A 23307-nucleotide genomic window follows, 5' to 3' on the forward strand; every position below is an offset into this window, starting at 1 on the left:
GTCGTCCCAGTGCACCAGCCCCAAGCATCCAGTATCGTGCATCGAACCTGGACTAGCAACTCTTTTCTTACATGATATTTTACATGTTTCAATGCCATTCTCCCAAATCTTCCCACCCTCTCCCTCTCCCATAGAGTCCATAAGACTGTTCTATACATCAGTGTCTCTTTTGCCGTCTCGTACACCGGGTTATTGTTACCATCTTTCTAAATTCCATATATATGTGTTAGTATACTGTATTGGTGTTTTTCCTTCTGGCTTACTTCACTCTGTATAGTAGGCTCCAGTTTCATCCACCTCATTAGAATTGATTCAAATGTATTCTTTTTAATGGCTGAATAATACTCCATTGTGTATATGTACCACTGCTTTCTTATCCATTCATCTGCTGATGGACATCTAGGTTGCTTCCATGTCCTGGCTATTATAAACAGTGCTGTGATGAACATTGGGGTACACGTGTCTCTTTCCCTTCTGGTTTCCTCAGTGTGTATGCCCAGCAGTGGGATTGCTGGGTCATAAGGGAGATCTATTTCCAGTTTTTTAAGGAATCTCCACACTGTTCTTCATAGTGGCTGTACTAGATTGCATTCCCACCAACAGTGTAAGATGGTTCCCTTTTTGATGCAAGCTGTCTAGACCTATTGTGGGAAGTTCCAGTCTAGATAGTTGCTCAGCCAAAATGACATGAGTTTCAAATTAATCCATGTGATTTTAAATATAGGAGCAAAGGGAAGAATGGTCTAGAAGTAGAATAAAACCGATAGCTCAAATCCCGCTTTCTGAAGAAGTGAGGGTGGGATTATTTTCTCATAAGGGAGATGTGGTTGAAATGTTGTCTTCAAAAGAGGGTCTCAATTCAGTTAAAACTAGGAGGTATAGAAAATGTTAAGTAAATTATTTGAGGATATAGGTGAATATGGGATAGGAGATCATAATGGTAGCTTGGAAGGTTTTAGGAAGGATAAGGGCAGGCATGTGGGAAAGGAAAGGGATTCCACTATGGGAATAACAGCATGGAAAATGTAGATGATCAAAATGCATTTACGTTTTGGGAGATGAGTGAGGAAATAGTGATCAGAGGCACTGTGGACTTAGCTTTGTACTGTCTTTTTTGTTGATATGATTTTTTTTCACTCTAATCACAAATTTGTATGGAATATATACTGAGACCCAGGCACTGTTATAAAACCACAAAAAAGTCAGAAAATATTGATTCCTTCATAGATAGTCTAGATAATCAATATTTCCTTGTATAAGTGACTAATTCAGGAAAAGGCAGGCTATATTATGGATTCAGGCATTCTATTCCTTTGAAATTTAGTGTCATATTCTGGCACGTGTGTTGTAGATGGTGGTAGATTGAACCTTCTGATGGTTGCATGGTAAGTTTTGTTTATATATTGTCCTGTAATCCACCCGAAGCCCTGAACATAGGACCTGCTAGAAGGCAGGAATATATGTTCACCAGTATAAAAACCATAATCAGTAGTATGTTCATATATGTACCTGTGTATGTTTGCATGTGTGCCTTTTTTAGTGTGTAGCCATAGAAACTCAGATATACGTGAAAAAAGTAGCACTTAAAACGTGGCTATTATAAAAGTTATAAATCTTGCCCCTTTTCAGGTGAATAGAAGGAGAATTCAGTAAGAACAGCATTTGAAAGAGCAAATAAGAACAATAAAAGCAAAAGTCACTAGTCATCAGAGAAATATTTGAGAGTATAGACTCCACAGTTTTTTAACAATTGGGCTTAAATTTACCTTTTGGATTCTTTTCTCTCTCTACCAAGATAGCCTATACTTTAACAACAATATTATTATTCTGCAAAAACATTCAAATACCTATTTCATCTGCCTTTGAATGTTACTGGATTTTTGTATCTGTTTATTTATTGTTTATACTTAAAACCCGATTCAGCTGTGAAAATGTCTTATGCCCTCCTCAATGCATTTTATTCTTTTATTAAGGACACTACGTAGAAAATTTTATCAAAATTCACGTTTCTGTGATACTATATTGAGGATGGAATCATCTGACTCATACTGTGTGGTCAGTGCTGAAATATTTCAGCCTCTTGATAAAGCTTGAATTGAACTATAAGGAAAATGCTTAAAGAATGGCACATGATTTATAGACTAGGAATGATGAGTGAGGACGTTTTCTTTTACTTTTCATCCATTTTTAACTAAATTGAAATATAGTCAATTTACACTGTTGTGTTAGTTTCAGGTATACAGCCAAGTGATTCAAATATATATATATGTGTGTATATATATATATATATATATATACATATGTATATATGTATGCTGCTGCTGCTGCTGCTAAGTCGCTTCAGTCGTGTCCGACTCTGTGCGACCCCATAGATGGCAGCCCACCAGGCTTCCCCGTCCCTGGGATTCTCCAGGCAAGAACACTGGAGAGGGTTGCCATTTCCTTCTCCAATGCATGAAAGTGAAAAGTGAAAGTGAAATCGCTCAGTCGTGTCCGACTCTTAGCGACCCTATGGACTACAGCCTACCAGGCTCCTCCATACATGGGATTTTCCAGGCAAGAGTACTGGAGTGGGGTGCCATTGCCTTCTCCGTATATATGTATACATATATACAAAATAACCTCTTTTCCATTAGAGGTTATAGGCTGTTATAAGATATTGAATATAGTTGCCTGTGCTTTACAGTAGGCCTTTGTTTATCTATTATATATATATTAGTGTATATATATTAATCCCAAACTCTTATTTTAGCTCCCCGCATCCCCTTTGGTAAGCATAAGTTTGTTTTCTATGTCTGTGAGCATATTTCTGTTTTGTAAAAAAGTGTGTTTGTATCATTTTTTTAGATTCCACATATAAGTGATATCATATAACATTTATCTTTGTCTGACTTATTTTACTTAGTATTATAATGTCTAAGTCATTCATGTTGCTGCAAATGGCATTATTCATTTGTTTTTACTCATTTTTTTATGGCTGAGTAATAACCTATGGACTGCAAGATCAAACCAGTCAATCCTAAAGGAAACCAGTCCTGAATATTCATTGGAAGGACTGATGCTGAAGTTGAAACTTCAATACTTTGGCTACCTGATGCGAAGAACTGACTCATTGGAAAAGACCCTGATGCTGGGAAAGATTGAAGGCAGGAGGAGAAGGGGATGACAGAGGATGAGATGGTTGGATGGCACCACCAACTCAATGGACTTGAGTTTGAATAAGCTCTGGGAGTTGGTGTTGAATAGGGAAGCCTGGTGTGCTGTACTCCATGGGGTCCCGAAGAGTAGGACAAGACTGGATGACTGAACAACAACAAGAATAACCTATGTTAGCCTATATTATAATAACCTACAACACATATGCCAGAGCTTCTTTATCTATTTTTCTGTCAATGGACATTTAGGTTGCTTCCATGTCTTGGCTATTGTAACTTGTGCTGCTATGAGCACTGGTTGGTGGAGCAGGAAATGGCAATCGACTCCAATATTCTTGCCTGGGAAACCCCATGAACAAGGGAGCCTGGAGAACCGCAGTCCATAGGGTTGCAAAGAGTCAGACATGACTGAGCACATACACATACATGAGCACTGGGGTGCATATATTTCTTTTTTTGAATTAGAGTTTTCTCCAGATACATGCCCATATAATAACTCTATTTTTAGTTTTTAAAGGAACCTCCACACTGATTTCAATTGGGGCTGCTCCAACTTACATTCCCATCAACAGTGTAAGAGAGTTCTTTTTTTCTCCACATCCTCTCCAGCATTTATTATTTATAGACTTTTAAATGATGACCATTCTTACTGGTGTGAGGTGATACCTCATTGTAATTTTGATTTGAATTTCTCTAATAATTGATGATTTTGAGCATCTATTCATGTGCCTGTTTGCCATTGGCTAGTGACTTTGAAAGGCATTTTTAGTTTAGAATCAACCCTTGGCATTATAGGACACTGACATTAAAATATAAGCACATTTTTCTAGGTATTATTTTTACTTTTAGGTAATGGCTACTACTAAAATAATTTCACAATGAATTAAAGGTTACATGAGGCCAATTTCTTTATTGGAAATGCCTTGTGAAAAGATGTTAGTGTCCTACTGTTTCTTCAGAAGGTTTTTCTTTTCTAACCAGCTTCTTCATGGCCCCCTTGAACTCCTTATTCCTTAGTGTATAGATCAGTGGGTTCAAGCTGGGAGTAACAATGGAATAAAAGATACTGAGTAGTTTACCCTCATCCTGAGATGGACTGTTTCCTGGTTGTATGTACATGTAGATAACAGTCCCATAGAAGATGGATACCACAATGAGATGGGAGGAACAGGTCCCAAATGCTTTTTGTCTCCCTGCTGCACACTTGATCTTGAGCACAGCTACAGCAATGAAGCTATATGAAACCAGAATGAGAAGAAGTGGTGGGAGGAAAATGAAAAAACACGATGCAAATAACATTTCTTCCATGACTTTGGTGTCCACACATGCAATTTTGACCATTGCAGATATCTCACAGAAATAGTGATCCAGGTGGTGGTTTTCACATCGAGGAAGACTCATAGCATAGGGAGAGAGGATCACACCATTAATGATACCAATTATCCAGGTCATGATCACTAGGCCTTGACAGAGTTGAGGGCTCATTATTGTCATATAATGTAGAGGCTTGCAGACAGCATTGAATCTGTCATAGGACATCACACCCAGAAGCATACATTCAACTGTGCATAATGTCACATCAATGAAAAGTTGGAAGGCACAACTGCTGAAAGAGATTTTTTTGTCTTTACCCCAAACATTGACCAACATCTGTGGGACTATATTTGTGGTATAACAGAGATCCAAGATGGCCAAATTTCTGAGGAAGAAGTACATAGGAATTTGGAGACGCTCATCTAGTAATGGCACCAGGATGATGGCAATATTTCCTATCAAGGCAATAGTGTAGAAGAAAAAGACAGCCCCAGAGATGATCATCTCCAGTTGAGGCCGTCCAGGGAAACCAAGGAGTATAAAACCACCAAAGTAGCTATCATTGATCATTTTCTTATTTTCTTAATATCAGCTGTGAACATAAAATATTAACATATTGGAAACCATAGTGAATATATTTTTAAAGAATATCACATGTATATATTGCTAAGATAAACATCACACAATTAAAAAGTTAGTATTTAAACCTCATAATTATTCTAACTTTCCTGTTTATCCAATTTGGTATAAAATTTATCCAAAGGGCACTTTGCCTCCAGAGTTTATACTCTCAATTACTTTGTCTCCTTCTGTGTCAAGGCAAAAACCTGCAGAAGTCTCAGAAGAAAATCCTGAGAAAAATGGTTGAATGAAGCCAGATGGACTTCCCTTTACAAATCAGGATGCTGGAAAGGGGGTTGGGAATCTGCAACAAATTCTTGCCTCCTTCATCCAAGGGTTCATAGAAAATGAAGGCTGCATAACTGTTATGACTTTTCTAACAGTTAAGCACGAAGGTTCAATCCTGCTGTCCATGTTCACTCTGCTATATCAATCTTCTGATCTTATATTTTAAAATGCAAACTTTCAACTAAAAACTTGTACTTCCAAACATTATTTTTCTTTTTCCATCACTCCCCAGAAACAGTGTTCTCCCTTTTTCATTGCGGACACAACTTTTTTTTCTTTTTTTAAAAAAAATGTTATTTGTTTTAATTGGAGGCTAAATACTTTACAATATTGTGGTTCAACTGTACTTTTGATTCCAAATTATATCATTTCCTATGAAGTAATTCTTTTAAAAGGTACTCATTTCTTAGTTTTATCTCAATCATTAATATTTATTTGTGTCCTATCCCTCATCTTGCAGGAGGTCCAGTTCTACTACTTATGCATTTAAAATGTTAAACGACTTCAGGAGGGGGGATTGTGTTATTTTTATGTTTATATCCCTACTGACTTTTCTCAGGATTAGCACAGAAAAAAGTATGTAAACATTTGAGGTTGGTCCAAAGAGACTTTGATGACCACACATGGACATTTCTTTTCCTATCTAACAAAACTAGTGTCTTTTTGCAAACTCATTTCTGCTAAGAAAATGTCTCTCAAGCCCACAAATGGATTCCTAGTTTCTAAACCTGTGGTCTTTTTAAAATTATTTTCCTGCTTGAATTCTCAATGGCAGGTTAATTTCTTCTATATTAGACCTGGCCTTTGCCTTCATAAATAGTTCTTTTCAATTTGTCACTAACATTTCCCTCAGTGGAATTTCCATTCTTTCCCGCCTTTCTTCCTGCATTTATGAACAGCATTCTCTAATGGAATCCCCTTCCTCCCATATTTCCTCTGCCTCTGTGACTTCAGTTACTAATTAATTCTGTACACATAACTAAGAATTCTATTTTTTATGGTCCCTTCATCTTTTGCAGCTTCAAACGTACAAATTTAGCTAATCTGTGGGATTTCCACTGGGTTTTACTCCCATATCAATCATATATGCAAAATTGAATTCATTCTCTTTTATATCTTAAAACAAAAGCTTTTTATCCATATAGCCACCTCATAAGGTATCTCCTAAGTTCTTAACAAATGTTTGTTAAAATGAATTTATGAATTTGGGGGGGTAGAAATTAAAAACACAAATACACATTTTCAAGTGAAATCAATTTAGGATGTAATGTATGTTTCAAACTTTGAAGAAAAGAAAATTGTTATAGAAACCAGAAACTCTTATGCAAATTCTTTAAATTGAAAATCTTATCAAATGTTTTAAATACAGCGTAATTTCTTTCCCCACCTACCCTAATTAAGCTTAGTGAGTTTTCTGTGGTGGTGATGTAACCAAAGACTTTTCTGGAGGAGAAAAATTGAACTCTTCTAAAGTAGGAAATGTTTCTTTCTCTCTTTCCCTAAATAAGACTAAATATGTAATTCTTCATTACTTATTTCATTATACCATTCCTCCCACTTGCCATTGAGATCCTATGTGATAATGGCAGGAGGCAGCCACTGCCTGTCATCTTTTGCAGTTCATGTACCCATTCAAGAAGACCCTTACCATTATACATTTCAGAGAAGAAAACATCTTCAGTGTGGAAGATAACAAGTAGTTTTCCCAAACCAGCAGTGATAAAATTGGTTGAGTCTGGAAAGACCTTGGGGACATTGGGTTACTCATTAGCAATTAAATGTGTATTGTATAATTATCCAAGGAAGAAGATCATTAAAAAAAAATACAGGATGCTTGGGGCTGGTGCACTGGGATGACCCAGAGGGATGGTACAGGGAGAGACGTGATAGCAGGGGTTCAGATTGGGGAATATGTGTAAACCCATGGTAGATTCATGTTGATATATGGCAAAACCAATACAATATTGTAAAGTTAAAAAAAATATCATAAAAAAAAAATGATAAATGGTTAAAAAAAATCTCCCAGGAGAAATTCCCCCAATTAATCAATACTATTAATATAAGATTAAATAAGTAACTACAATTGTATAAGTCTATACATTTCTTATATGCACTTTGATCAATAAAATACTTTTATTGATGGCCTTATTATTCTACTTTATATGGGAGAACATTGCTTGTCAAGAACTTACAGATTATCACAAGGTAACAGACATAATGAACAATACAGATGAGACGTACAAACCTACCTATAATAGTAATTGTAGTTTTTATAGTTTCTATCACCTCTAATTTGTATAACCTAACTTTCAAATATATTTTCATAACAATGAAATACCCAATTTTGGCAAAGAAGGACAATTTCAGCAATAGGTGTACCTCATAGAAGTGTACCAGACTCGCTACCATAGACAGAAAGGGTGAGAAAATTATGGTGGCAATCATTGGATAGATTTAAGACTGAAAACCATAATTTATTATTCAAACATTTGCCTGTTACTCCCATTGAGGGCACACAGATCAATTACACGCTCCCTGGAAATTGCCATTTTATATGTATGTAATTCCAAACATGAGAAACGCTGGGCTGAAAGAAGCACAAGCTGGAATCAAGATTGCCGGGAGAAATATCAATAATCTCAGATATGCAGATGACACCACCCTTATGGCAGAAAGTGAAGAGGAACTAAAAAGCCTCTTGATGAAAGTGAAAGAGGAGAGTGACAAAGTTGGCTTAAAGCTCAACATTCAGAAAACGAAGATCATGGCATCCGATCCCATCATTTCATGGGAAATAGATGGGGAAATAGTGGAAACAGTGTCAGACTTTATTTTTCTGGGCTCCAAAATCACTGCAGATGGTGATTGCAGCCATGAAATTAAAAGACGCTTACTCCTTGGAAGAAAAGTTATCACCAACCTAAATAGCATATTGAAAAGCAGAGACATTACTTTGCCAACAAAGGTCCGTCTAGTCAAGGCTATGGTTTTTCCCGTGGTCATGTATGGATGTGAAAGTTGGACTGTGAAGAAAGCTGAGCGCCAAAGAATTGATGCTTTTGAACTGTGGTGTTGGAGAAGACTCTTGAGAGTCCCTTGGACTGCAAGGAGATCCAACCAGTCCATTCTGAAGGAGATCAGCCCTGGGATTTCTTTGGAGGGAATGATGCTAAAGCTGAAACTCCAGTACTTTGGCCACCTCATGCAAAAAGTTGACTCATTGGAAAAGACTCTGATGCTGGGAGGGATTGGGGGCAGGAGGAGAAGGGGACGACAGAGGATGAGATGCCTGATGGCATCACTGACTCGATGGATGTGAGTCTGAGTGAGCTCTGGGAGTTGGTGATGGACAGGGAGGCCTGGCGTGCTGCAATTCATGGGGTCGCAAAGAGTCGAACATGACTGAGCAACTGAACTGAACTGAATTCCAAAAAATATTCAGCAGTTTTTGCTGTTGAATAGTTTTAGTAACTGCATCAGAAAATGTAAGCCTTGTCAGTGATCCTAAGATTATTTGTAATGGCAGATTAAAATTCTATTACTAGTATGATGAAAAATCATTAATTCTCCTTCTCTGAAAAACTCCCTCACCAAGGAAAATAATAAAAGCATAAAAGCAAACTTCATTTTAAAATCTGACCTCTGAAACATAAATCATAAAATTGAAAAATATTCTGGAATTAGAGAAGGCCAGACAGGTGTGGAACAATGCAGAAAAAGCATACCCACTACTGCAAATAGCTGAAAGAACCCCTATCTCTCTGTGAATATGGCCTGTGGTGAATTATCTGACTCATTAAAACAACAGGAACAGGAAATGATGCATTATCAATGGAAGAGTTCCTAACCCTGAAATGACTTCTAGAAGAAGCTAAGAAGAAACCACTAGCTAAATGACATTTGAAAGATATAGTTTTTTCTTTGTTCACTGGACATGAGTGAGACTGCACCGTGAAAAAACTTAATGTAGAAAATCTTAGTTGACAACATAAAATTATATCCTAAAAAGCTCACTTCTACACACAACCCTGGGTCTGAAGAAACATTTATTTCTTAATTTAATTTTTATTTTATATTGGAGTACTATTAATTTACAACATTGAATAGAATTCCCTGTGCTGTACAGTAGGTCCTTGTTGGTTATCTATTTTATATATAGTAGTGTATATATGTTAGTGCCAAACTCCTGTTTATTCCTCCCCCTGTTTTTCTTTGTCTTTATGACCATATCTTTATGACCATAAGTGACAAAGATATTATCTTATGACAATATCTTTATGACCATAAGTTTGTTTTCTGTGTCTATGGGTCTCTTTCTATTCTGTAAATAAGTTCATTTGTATCACTTGTATGTAGAATCTTAAAAAAAAAATGCATTACTATTAAGTAGACTCCAGAGTTCCTTTAGATTTCACCAGTTATTCCCTTAGTGTCCTCTTTCTGTCCCAGGATCCAATCTGGCATGCCACATTGCCTTTGCTGTTATGTCTCACTATCCTCTGGTCTGTGACAGTTTCTGTCTCCTTTTTTCCATTTTTAAAATGATGTTGACAGTTTTGAGGCATACTGTGAGGTATTTTACAGAATGTCCCTCGGTTTGTGTCGATTTAGTATTTGTCTCATGATTAGAGTGGGGCTGTGGGTTTTTGGAAAGAACATTGCAGAGTGCCACCTGTCTTGGTATTCTTGTCACATCATCTCAGGGGTACATGACGTAACAGCACACTCATGGAAGCGTGTAGAATAGTGAGGGACTGGAAACACATGCTCAGTAACAGGAATAAATTTAGTATCTTTTGTTGTATCTGTAGACAGGGATATTTCATAGGCATTTAAAATTTTGGTGTAGGTTAATATTTTTAAGTATAAAAAGTAGATTGCAAAGCAGGAGACATAGTAAATTTTCATTTAGTAATTACAAAATATCTTTATGAATATGTGGTTTAAAAACTCTGCACACTGCCTCAAAACAACCCTACAGGAAAGACACTGTGGTCCCAGAATCTGCCTCCAAGGGCCCTGAGGCCCACGGCTGTACTAGCTGTGTACCGTTCCCCAACAGGAGCCAGTGTCCACACCCACGTGGAGGTCGACCCTAGGACCTGGGAAGCAGAAAAACATTCTCCGTCAGAAGGAGTATGTGATTTTTAAAGGCATGATCTATGTGATGGGGCTAATGATGTCTCCTAGATTTATTGCAAAGAGTTAACAAGATAACAGGTGTCAAAGTAGAAGACTGAAAAGGTAATTGTAGATGTTGGCCATGGGAAGAGTGGGTCATATCTGGGAGGGCATTCTGCTGAGAAAAATCCTGTTCTTCCCTTAAATCTTTTTTGTGGACACATGGACTCACTTTTTCAGATTTAACCCTCTGCTGTTGGTTGCCTGAGCTCATAGTCTAGAGGCCTTCCTTTCTACAAATGGGACCTAACTAAACTCAAAAGCTTTGCACAGCAAAGGAAATCATAAAGAAGATGAAAACACAGCCCTCATAATTGCAGAAAATATTTGCAAATGAAGCAACTGACAAAGGATTAATAACCAAAATATACAAACACATCAGGCAACTCAATATCAAAAAACAAGACCAATCAAAAGTTGGGTGGAAGGCCTAAATATACACTTCTCCAAATAAAGAAAATAGGACATTTCAGTGACCAGTAAAACCACCTTTACTTGTGCCAGTTTTTCCAAATTAGAGAAAAAGAATTTTACCTTTCTCAAAACAGGTGCCATGATAATACCCCCATTAGTTCAGTTCAGTTCAGTCACTCAGTCGTGTCCGACTCTTTGTGACCCCATGTTCCAGCACGCCAGGACTCCCCGTCCATCACCAACTCCCAGAGTTCACCCAAACTCATGTCCATCGGGTCGGTGATGCCATCCAGCCTTCTCATCCTCTGATGTCCCCTTCTCCTCCTGCTCCCAATCCCTCCCAGCATCAGAGTCTTTCCCAATGAGTCAACTCTTCGCATGAGGTGGCCAAACTACTGGAGTTTCAGCTTTAGCATCATTCCCTCCAAAGAAATCCCAGGGCTGATCTCCTTCAGAATGGACTGGTTGGATCTCCTTGCAGTCCAAGGGACTCTCAAGAGTCTTCTCCAACACCACACTTCAAAAGCATCAATTCTTCAGCACTCAGCCTTCTTCACAGTCCAACTCTCACATCCATACATGACCACTGGAAAAACCATAGCCTTGACTAGATGAACCTTTGTCAGCAAAGTAAGGTCTCTGCTTTTCAATATGCTATCAAGGTTGGTGATAACTTTTATCCAAGGAGTAAGCGTCTTTTAATTTCATGGCTGCAATCACCATCTGCAGTGATTTTGGAGCCCAGAAAAATAAAGTCTGACACTGTTTCCACTGTTTCCCCATCTATTTCCCATGAAGTGATGGGACCAGATGCCATGATCTTCATTTTCTGAATGTTGAGCTTTAACCCAACTTTTTCATTCTCCTCTTTCACTTTCATCAAGTTGCTTTTTAGTTTCCTCTTCACTTTCTGCCATAAGGGTGATGTCATCTGCATATCTGAGGTTATTGATATTTCTCCCGGCAATCTTGATTCCAGCTTGTGCTTCTTCCAGTCCAGCATTTCTCATGATGTGCTCTGCATATAAGTTAAATAAACAGGGTGACAATATACAGCCTTGACGTACTCCTTTTCCTATTTGGAACCAGTCTGTTGTTCCATGTCCAGTTCTAACTGTTGCTTCCTGACCTGCATACAGATTTCTCAAGAGATAGGTCAGGTGGTCTTGGATTCCCATCTCTTTCAGAAATTTTCCACAGTTTATTGTGATCCACACAGTCAAAGGCTTTGGCATAATAAATAAAGCAGAAATAGATGTTTTTCTGGAACTCTCTTGGTTTTCGATGGTCCAGCAGATGTTGGCAATTTGATCTCTGGTTACCCTGCCTTTTCTAAAACCAGTTTGAACATCAGGAACTTAACAGTTCACGTACTGCTAAAGCCTGGATTGGAGAATTTTGAGCATTACTTTACTAGCATGTGAGATGAGTACAATTGTGCAGTAGTTTGCATATTCTTTGGCATTGCCGTTCTTTGGTATTGGAATCAAAACTGACCTTTTCCAGTCTGGTGTCCACTGCTGAGTTTTCCAAATTTGCTGGCATATCAAGTGCAGCACTTTCACAGCATCATCTTCCTGGATTTGAAATAGCTCCACTGGAATTCCATCACCTCCACTAGTTTTGTTCATAGTAATGCTTTTTAAGGCCCACTTGACTTCACATTCCAGGATGTCTGGCTCTAGGTGTGTGATCACACCATCGTGATTGTCTTGGTCATAAAGATTGTCTTTGTACAGTTCTTCTGTGTATTCTTGTCACCTCTTCTTAATATCTTCTGCTTCTGCTAGGTCCCTACCATTTCTGTCCTTTATCGAGCCCATCTTTGCATGAAATATTCCCTTGGTATCTCTAATTCTCTTGAAGAGATCTCTAATCTTTCCCATTCTGTTATTTTCCTCTATTTCTTTGCATTGATTGCTGAGGAAGGCTTTCTTATCTCTCCTGGCTATTCTTTGGAACTCTGCATTCAGATGCTTATATCTTTCCTTTTCTCCTTTGCTTTTTGCTTCTCTTCTTTTCACAGCTATTTGTAAGGCCTTCCCAGACAGCCATTTTGCTTATTTGCATTTCTTTTCCATGGGGATAGTCTTGATCCCTGTCTCCTGTACAATATCACGAACCTCTGTCCATAGTTCATCACGCACTGTATCAGATCTAGTCCCTTAAATCTATTTCTCACTTCCACTGTATAATCATAAGGAATTTGATTTAGGTCATATCTGAATGGTCTAGTGGGTTTCCCTACTTTCTTCAATTTAAGTCTGTATTTGGCAATAAGGAGTTCATGATCTGAGCCACAGTCAGCCCCAGTCTTGTTTTTACTGACTGTATAGAGCTTCTCTATCTTTGGCAAAAATACAATCAATCGGATTTTGGTGTTGACCATCTGGTGATGTTCATGTGTCGAGTCCTCTCTTGTATTGTTGGAAGAGGGTGTTTGCTATGACCAGTGTGTTCTCTTGGCAAAACTCTATTAGCCTTCGCCCTGCTTCATTCCGTATTCCAAGACCAAATTTGCCTGTTACCCCAGGTGTTTCTTGACTTCCTACTTTTGCATTTCAGTCCCCTATAATGAAAAGGACATCTTTTGGGGGGTGTTAGTTCTAAAAGGTCTTGTAGGTCTTCATAGAACTGTTCAACTTCAGCTTTTTCAGCATTACTGGTTGGGGCATAGACTTGGATTACTGTGACATTGAATGGTTTGCCTTGGAAATGAACAGAGATCATTCTGTCATTTTTGAGATTGCATCCAAGTACTGCATTTTGGACTCTTTTGTTGACCATTATGGCTACTCCATTTCTCCTAAGGTATTCTTGCCTACAGTAGTAGATATAATGGTCATTGAGTTAAATTCACCCATTTCAAATACCCCCATGCTGACCTCTAAAATAAGAAATTTGGAAAATCAGTGGAAAAAATAAAAGCATTAGTATTGATATCTTAAAGATGGTTACTCATGTGTGACATAAAATGTCCTTCATTTGTGCTCACAATTACTTTTTGGAGTAATTATATGGGTAGAGGAAAATGTCAAAGGAAAGAAATTTTTGATGTGGTCAATTAACATTGCATCACTATGAAGATGATTGATAACTAGAACTCTTGGTCTTCTTGGTTAATAGGGGTTTTACTTCTGTCAGTAAAGAGCTGATTTTAACCCCTTAAAATTATGAGAATATCTAGTTAGCATAATTAAAGGAAAATATTACAGTTAACTGAGGAATACAAGTAAAATTTGGACATGTATAATCTAAAAGAATCAGTGCATATTGTAAATTATTTTTAGTTTTGGTGTCTCAGTTTAAAACTTATTTTAAATATGTTTTTTTGTACATGTATCATGTTAGCTATTCAATAATGCATTATATTTGATAATATATATGGATTTAGAAAGATGGTAACAATAACCCTGTATACGAGACAGCAAAAGCATTAGTATTGATAACTTAAAGATAGTTACTTGTGTGTGACATAAAATGTCTTTCATTTGTGCTCACAATTACTTTTTGGAGTAATTATATGGGTAGAGGAAAATGTCAAAGGAAAGAAATTTTTCTATACATCAGAGACACTGATGTATAGAACAGTCTTTGGGACTCTATGGGAGTAGGAGAGGGTGGGATGATTTGGGAGAATGGCATTAAAATATGTATAATATCATATATGAAACGAGTCACCAGTCCAGGTTCAATGCACGATACTGGATGCTTGGGGCTGGTGCACTGGGACTACCCAGAGGGATGGCACAGGGAGGGAGGAGGGTTCAGGATGGGGAACACCTGTATACCTGTGGTGGATTCATGTTGATATATGGCAAAACCAATACAATATTGTAAAGTTAAAAAATAAAATAAAATTATAAAATAAATAAATAAAAATAAAAAAATAATGCATTATATTTGATAATAATTTTTTGTATATTTCATGAGTACTTCTCTCAGGTGAGAAGTGACTTCCCTGGTAGCTCAGATGGTAAAGAGTCTGCCTGCAGTGCTGGAGACCTGGGTTGTATCCCTGGGTCAGGAAGATTCCCCAGAGAAAAAAATGGCAACCCAATCCAGTATTCTTGCCTGAGAATACCATGGACAGAAGAGCCTGACAGGCTGCCGTCCATGGGGTTGCAAAGATTCAGACAAACTGAGTGACTTCACTTTCATGTACTTTATCTCAGGTGATGATGCAACATAAATAGTCGACATATAAAGGTTGTAGAGGACACATTTCCATAATAGAAACTTCTGGAAGGAAAAATCAGTGTCCTATTGTTTCCACAGAACTTTCTTTTTCCCAATCAGTCTCTTTATGGCCCCCTTGAACTCCTTATTCCTTAGAGTATAGATCAGTGGGTTCATGCTGGGAGTAACAATGGAATAAAAGATACTGAGAAGTTTACCCTCATTTTGATTTGGACTGTTTCCTGGCTGGATGTACATGTAGATAACAGTTCCATAGAAGATGGATACCACAATGAGATGGGAGGAACAGGTCCCAAATGCTTTTTGCCTTCCCATTGCAGATTTGATCTTGAGCACAGCTACAGCAATGAAGCCATAAGAAACCAGAATGAGAAGAAGAGGAGCAAGAACTATAATCAGGCACATGGCAAATGTGGTTACCTCCATGGCTGTCGTGTCCACACATGCAATCTTGATCATTGCAGACATTTCACAAAAGAAGTGATCCAGGTGGTGATTTCCACATCGAGGAAGACTCATGGCATAGGGGGAAAGTATCATGCAATTAATAACACCAACCACCCAGGCAGTGCCTACAAGGCCCTGGCAAAGTTGGGAGTTCATTATGGTCATATAGTGCAGAGGCTTGCAGACAGCATTGAACCTGTCATAAGACATCACAGCCAGAAGGATACATTCAACTGAGCAGAGAACCATATCAGTGAAAAGTTGGAAAGCACAGCCACCAAAGGTAATTCTCTTGTCTTTGCCCCAGATATTGACCAACATCTGAGGGACTATGTTTGTGGTATAACAGAGATCCAAAATGGCCAAGCTTCTAAGGAAGAAGTACATGGGAGTTTGGAGATGGTCATCGAGAAAAGATAGCAGGATGATGGCCATGTTTCCAATCAGGGCAATGATGTAGAAGAAAAAAACAACCCAAGAAATAATCATCTCCATCTGAGGCTGGCCTGTGAATCCAAGGAGTATAAATCCACCAAAGTAGCTGTCATTGATCATTCTTTTTCTTTTTTCTTAATAGCAATTCTGAAAGTAGAATAATCAATATAGTAGAAATCATATGGGTATATTCAGAAACTTCAATATCAATTCAAATCAGGATTATATAAATGATATAGATAACAGTTTTATTATCAAACACATAAACATATTTTTTCAGTGATACAAATAATATAAAATTTAATGTATGATAACAATAGATTATTACATAAATTTTTGAATATCTAGTGAAATGTCCAAATGTGGATTATAGTGGAGAGTTTGATAAAACCTAGAAATCTACATCAATGACTGGAGTGTATAAAAAGTACTTCGCTCAATTTAATGTAATTCTTTATTGAAAGAATTTTCTCTGTGCCTATAATATAGCATGGCAGTGCATGCTAAAAGATGAAGAATTTAAATCATTAACTTTGTTTTACCTTTTAAAAGTATAATTATTTTTACATAGATCCCATTAAGAAACAAAGTCATTAATATTAAATAAAACAGAATAATTTCTGATTCTGTCTTAAGAAAAGATTCTTGGAGTTATTTTCAAATATAGAGATTCCTCGTACTTCTCTAAAATGTTTAATTAATTTATTGATTGATTGACTGGGAGATAGGTACAATAACCATTCTTATTATTCTAACAGTCACAGGAAGGTAGGAATCTGTTATCGGCCTGCTTCTTTTACCCCATTATTGTAATATAATTACAATAAAACTTGAAATATGTGTTTACACCTCAAGAACAGGATACCCTAGAATGAGGGAAATATAATAATATAACTTGTATCAACATTATTCCCTATTCTGTAACTTTATTTTAGTGAGTACTAAGATTTATAAGGACTGATGCTAAAGCTGAAACTCCAGTACTTTGGCCCCCTCGTGTGAAAAGTTGACTCATTGGAAAAGACTCTGATGCTGGGAGGGATTGGGGGCAGGAGGAGAAGGGGACGACAGAGGATGAGATGGCTGGATGGCATCACCAACTCGATGGACATAGTTTGAGTGAACTCTGGGAGTTGGTTATGGACAGGGAGGCCTGGTGTGCTGCGATTCATGGGATCGCAAAGAGTCGGACATGACTGAGTGACTGAACTGAACTGAACTGAACTGAAGATTTATAACCAGGTCTTTCTTTCTCAGGGGCCTTCTCTTCACCATCATGCGTGTCTCTTTTTGCAGATAACCTCCCACTTTCTTTCTCAAAAAAGCAAGTCTCATCTAGTTCTGTACGTACAACAGTGAAATCAAGTCTTAAATAAAATGAGGAATAAAAGGACTGGAAGACACTTAATATATCATTAAGGGTCAGGATATTGGAAGTTAGGAGTGTAGGGCATTTGTAACAATAATATCTCTTTTTTAAAAAAAATTGCTCCAAAAAAAAACCCTTTTATTTTTTTAATTTAATTAAAAAATTTTAACATCAAATGCATTTTGTTTTGGGGAATAGCTGATTAACAATGTTGTGATAGTTTTAGGTGAACAGCAAAGGGATTCAGTCATACATATACATGTATCCATTCTCCCCCAAACCCGCCTCCCATCCAAGCTAGCACATAACATTGAGCAGAGTTCCATGTTCTATACAATAGGTTTTTGTTGGCTATCCATTTTAAATATAGTGGTGTGTACCTGACCTTCCCAAAGTCCTTAACTATCCCTTCCCTTGAGCAATCACGAGTTTGTTTTCTGTGTCTATGAGTCTGTTTCTGTTTTGTAATTAGGTTCATTTGTATGAACATTGTAATTGGGCTTCCCTGGTGGCCCAGAGGTTAAAGCATCTGCCTGCAATGCAGGAGACCCAGGTTCAATCCCTGGGCCGGGAAGACCCCCTGAAGAAGGAAATGGCAACCCACTCCAGTATTCTGGCCTGGGAAATCCCATGGATGGAAGAGCCTGGTGGCCTACAGTCCATGGGGTGGCAGAGTTGGACACAACTGAGCGACTTCACTTTCACTTCATCTGTATTATTTCTTTTTAGAGTCCAGATACAAGAGATGTCATATGATATTTCTCTGTCTCTATTTGACTTAACTTCACTCAGTATGAGACTCTCGAGATCCATCCATGTTGCTGCAAATGGCCTTATTTCATTCTTTTTAATGGCTGAGTAAGATTTCATTGTATATATGCACCACATCTTTTCCATCCATTCCTCTGTCAGTGGACATCCAGATTGCCTCCATGTCCTGGCTACTGCAAACAGTGGTGCAATGAACATTGGGGTGCATGTATCTTTTGGGGCAATGTTTTTCATTGCATATACTCTCTTCTAAAGCAGGGTGTTATATCACTACTATTCTTCTTTTCAGTTCATTCTTTACCTTCACTTTTCTTCACTGCATCTTCTCATTCATTTCTCCTCCCCTCCAGTTATCTCCAATGTTTTCTAACCAATTTCTGCTTTTCTCTTTGCTTCATTGATCCTTTATTCTTGTTAGCTTCAGTTACTAGCTCTGGACAGGTAACTCTGCCATATATCTTTACTAATTCAACTTTCCTTCTCTACTTTCAGATAGGCAATTTTACCAATGTACTCAACATCAACACAGGGCTTTAAATTAATACCACACAGGTTTACATCTCATTTCACAGCATCATAGTTCAAAAATGAGTTCATGATTTTTATTCCTACAACAAATCTACTGCTTCTTTTGTGTGGTGCACATTAATTTTATTAGGTGAATTCTCCCTAAAGTAACTAGTAGGTTCTTAATAAATATTTGCTAAAATAGATTATGGGACTCATTAGAAAAGACCCCAATGCTGGGAAAGATTGAAGGCAGGAGGAGAAGAGGACGACAGAGGATGAAGTGGTTGGATGGCATCACCGACTCGATGGACATGGGTTTGAGCAAGCTCTGAGAGTTGGTGATGGACAGGGAGGCCAGGCGTGCTGCAATCCTTGAGGGTCACAAAGAGTTGGACACAACTGAGCAGCTGAACTGAATTGAACTGATGGGATAAATATTTAATCATGAGCACATGAGTAGAAAGGTATAGCAATTTTTATTTATAGGATCTCCATTTCAACAGATATTAGTTTAGAGATCAATAGATGTTCTAGATGACATGGTGAGGAGATCAACTGGTGTGAAAGTAAGAGGTTGTATGAAAATCATTTTGATTTTGAGAAACACCTTATAATATTACCTATGACAACTTAATTTCTCCTCCACTTACCTTAATTCAGCTGAGTAAATTTTTCAGTACTGATGATTCAGCCAAGAAAAATTTGGAAAAAATGTTATTTTATAAAATAGAAATGAATATTCGTTATTAAATCTAAATAGAGCAGAACCATCCCTAGGCTTCCACTACTTCTGCCCAGTTCTCACTGTGAACCTTCATGCGTGTGGAAGGAGGTGCACCTGCCCCTCACCATTCCCAGTTCATAAGCACAGTTAATAAGAATACTTTTGTCTCCTCCAGTGAAAAATAATCCAACAAGGAGACACATATGTGCTGTGAATAATAACTAATTAGATTTCCCTTAAGAGCAATGATGAAATTTGTTGAGGAATGATGAAATACCTTGGGGTCTGGAGTATCTCATAAGCAATTAATGTATATTAATGATTGCTCAGAAGCACAAAACAAGGGAAAACAAAACAAATCTCCTTAAGAGAATTTATCAATTTCAAAAGTCAGCTCCTTTTGTCCATTTTGGATTGAGACTAACATCATCATTACTATTACTCCTTATAAGTGAGGCAAATAGGAGTGAAAATAATTATAGTGGTTTTATATTGTGCTTTACTAATCATATACATTTTTGGTATGTTATGTCTTATTGATCCTTAAAAACTTTTAAATGGATGTTACTTCTTTTTTTTATGTGGATGGAAACTGGGTATCATAGAAGTTTTGTGACAAGCCCTGCATGACCAAGTGAAGCACTCGTCTACATCTTCTGACTCCACGATTTGTTTTTTAGTTGAATGTATATTATAAGTAATCTAATGGTTTGAAATAAATGTAATTGACAAATACATTTATGATTTCAGCATAGAATAGCAATTTATCAAAATGAAGGAGAAGAGAAAGAAATATAATGGATATAAAAGTAACACAGACATACCTATGATAATGATCAATGGAGGTAAACTTAGAAACATAGTGTAAAATTTAGAAATGTTGCTTCTTCCATTCATAATACATTTTACAGTGTAACCTACTATAACTACTACTAGACATGGGTTACAAAAACAGCTTTGCCTAGTTTTCCTTCCTGAAGGTTTATTTTGTAGGAGCACGGTGTATCAGTCTTGTAATGATCTTAGAGACTGATGATCAATGAAAGTAAAAATTTCAGTGATCTCCTAGTTAAATAAGAACTTCCCTGTTCTTCTCTCAGAAATAAACCCAAAATAAATAAATAAAATAAAATACAAAAATCTAAGATACATCTGAAAATTAGAACAATTAAATAATGGTTTCTGAAACTAGAACAATCAAAGGGGGATACTTAAGATAATGTCCATCATCACTGAACTCAAAACCAACTGAAAAACCAACTTCCTCTAAACAAGTGGGAAGGTCTGGAGAAAACAACACCACCACCAAAAAAGAAAAAGAAAACAGTACAGCTATCTGTCTCTTGTTATAACAACAGGAGCAGAGAATGAAGATTGGTGTTATCAATTATCCTGAATCTCTTTATGGAGTCTATGAAAAGCAGAAATAGAAATCATGGAATTAAGTCTCTTTTGAAACAGGTAGTTTATTGTTGAAAGAGTGAATAGAACAGACTTTGCATTATAGCAAATCTAGGGTGGAAAATCTCAACTATCTTTGAAATATAATTGACATATAACATTATCTTAGATTCAGCTGTACAGTATGATTCAATATTTGTATGTATTGTAAAATGTTCACCACATAAGTCTAGTTAACACCTATCACTACAAATAGTTACAATTTTTTCCTTGTGATGAGAACTTCTACTGTGATGAGAAGTTGCTACTGTCTTAGCAACTTCTAAATATGCAATATAGTATATTAACTGTAGTCACTGTGCTGTACATTATGTCAATATTTCCATGATATTGATTTTATGACTGGAAAAATCTCAATTGATTGAGGAAAAGTAAAGGCCAAACCTGGTGGCTCAGATGGCAAAGAATCTGCCTGCCATGTGAGAGACCTGGGTTCAATCCCTTGGTTGGCAAGATCCCCTGAAGAAGGAAATAGCAACCCATTCCAGTATTCTTGCCTGGAGAATCCCGCAGACAGAGGCACCTGGTGGGCTACAGTCCATGGGGTCACACAGAGTTGGACATGACTGAGCAACTAACGCATACACACATACCAAAGGCCAAAGTAGCTCTCATACACATTTAACCTGTGTCATGGTGTTTTTGCTGTCAACAAAGATTGCTATGAGCGAGGTCTAGGACAAGGATTAGCCTCTTCTCCAACATGAATCTCCTATAAATATTTGGTCTAAGAAAGTAAAAACTGATATAGTTATGATGAATAATCAAAAGGAAGTCAAGATTTTATACAAAAGATTTATTACTGGCCATATGCAAAATACTAAAATATGAAACCAAGAAAGTAATGACAGATGAGGAATATTCATTACAAAATACTGTGTTGGAAGTAAGAACTCTAACCAAATATAATGTCATTATTGCTAAAAAGGCATCCATAAAATTGTGACTGACAGTATGAAACTATAACACAAAAGAGAAGAGCAAAAATCCATGACAAATAAATGGCAAAATAGCAAAGTTGAGATTGTATCATGAATTGGCAGAACTCAGGTCAGAAATAGAGGGGAAAATTGAAAATCAAAAAGAAGAAATAAAAATTAAAATTATAAAAATAGAAAGGAGAATAGACATTGAATCATAGAAGGAAATAAATAACACAGTATTGTTAAAACCAAGAAAAAATAACCAACAAAGTGAAAAATCAAAATTATAATAAACTGTGCTTTACAAATTATAAAAGAATATATAGATCTACAGACTAAAAAATTCTCACTTTATTTCAGCTAAAAAATACATTTAGTGGTAAAAACCCTAGTAAGACTACTAGATTTCAAAGATAATAATCTTTAAAAAAAAAATTGAAGCATCATTGATTTAGAATGTTGTGTTAGTTTCAGGTATACAGCAAAACTATGTACTGACTAAGCTTACACTCTCAGTCGTGCCTGACTCTTTGCAACCCTTTGGGCTGTAGCCTGCCAGGCTCCTCTGTCCATGGGATTTTCCAGGCAAGAATATGGGAGCGGGTTGCCATTTCTTATTCCAGGGAATCTTCCTGACCCAGGGATTGAACCTGCGTCTCCTGCATGGCAAACGAATGAGCCAACAGGGAAGTTATATATGTATGTGTATCTATAGATAGATAGATAGATAGATATACTTTTTCAGTCTTTTCCATTATAGATTATTACAAGACAGTTCCCTGTACTATACAATAGATCCTTGTTGTTTATTTTATATAGTAATGTGTATCTGTTCATCCCAAACTCCCAGTTTATTCCTTCCTTCCACTTTCACCTTAGTAACATGTTTGTTTTCTAAGTCTGTGAATCTGTTTTTGTTTTGTAAAGTTCATTTGTATCTTTCTTTAGATTCCACGTATAAGTTATATCATAGATTTGTCTTTGTCTGCTGTACTTCAGTTAGTATGATAATATCTAGGTCTCCAGGTCCATCCTTGTTGCTAAAACTGGCATTATTTCATTCTCTTTTACGGCTGAGTAATATTCCATTATATATATATATATATATATATATATATATATATATAAACACACACCACATCTTCTTTATCCATTCATCTATTGGCAGACATTTAGATTACTTCTATGTCTTGGCTATTATAAATAGTGTTTCTGTGAACATTTAAGTACATGTACCTTTTCAAATTAGCATTTTTGTCTTTTTCAGATTTATGCCCAAGAGTGGGATGGCTGAATCATATGGTAACTATTTTTAATTTTTTAAGGAACTTCCATAATATTCTCCTAGAGAAGGAAATGAAAACCCACTCCAGTATTCTTGCCTGGAGAATTCTATGCACAGAAGAGCCTGTTGGGCTACAGTCCGTGGGGTCACAAAGAGTCGGACAAGACTGAATGACTAACACACACAACACATAATGTTCTCCATAGTGG

The 23307-nt window shown here is 36.9% G+C and overlaps 2 protein-coding genes across 2 annotated transcripts; both read right to left on the reverse strand.

The window, feature by feature from the left end:
* Window positions 1-4091: 4091 nt before the first annotated feature.
* LOC106701140 (olfactory receptor 2W1) lies at window positions 4092-5039 on the reverse strand. The gene has a single exon (XM_014480181.2). The coding sequence runs from the start codon at window positions 5037-5039 to the stop codon at window positions 4092-4094; it is 948 nt and encodes a 315-aa protein (XP_014335667.2).
* A 10197-nt stretch (window positions 5040-15236) lies between these two features.
* Window positions 15237-16175, reverse strand: LOC102287924 (olfactory receptor 2W1-like). Its single transcript, XM_014480182.2, has one exon. It carries the CDS (start codon window positions 16173-16175, stop codon window positions 15237-15239), a length of 939 nt encoding a protein of 312 aa, XP_014335668.2.
* Window positions 16176-23307: the final 7132 nt, after the last annotated feature.

This window comes from Bos mutus, chromosome 23 (genome assembly GCF_027580195.1).
Source record: "Bos mutus isolate GX-2022 chromosome 23, NWIPB_WYAK_1.1, whole genome shotgun sequence".
Lineage (NCBI taxonomy): Eukaryota > Metazoa > Chordata > Mammalia > Artiodactyla > Bovidae > Bos > Bos mutus.

Bases quoted from the DNA above. Each gene is read 5' to 3' on its own strand.
- LOC106701140 (XM_014480181.2), bottom strand. From the start codon at position 5,039: ATGATCAATGATAGCTACTTTGGTGGTTTTATACTCCTTGGTTTCCCT.
- LOC102287924 (XM_014480182.2), bottom strand. From the start codon at position 16,175: ATGATCAATGACAGCTACTTTGGTGGATTTATACTCCTTGGATTCACA.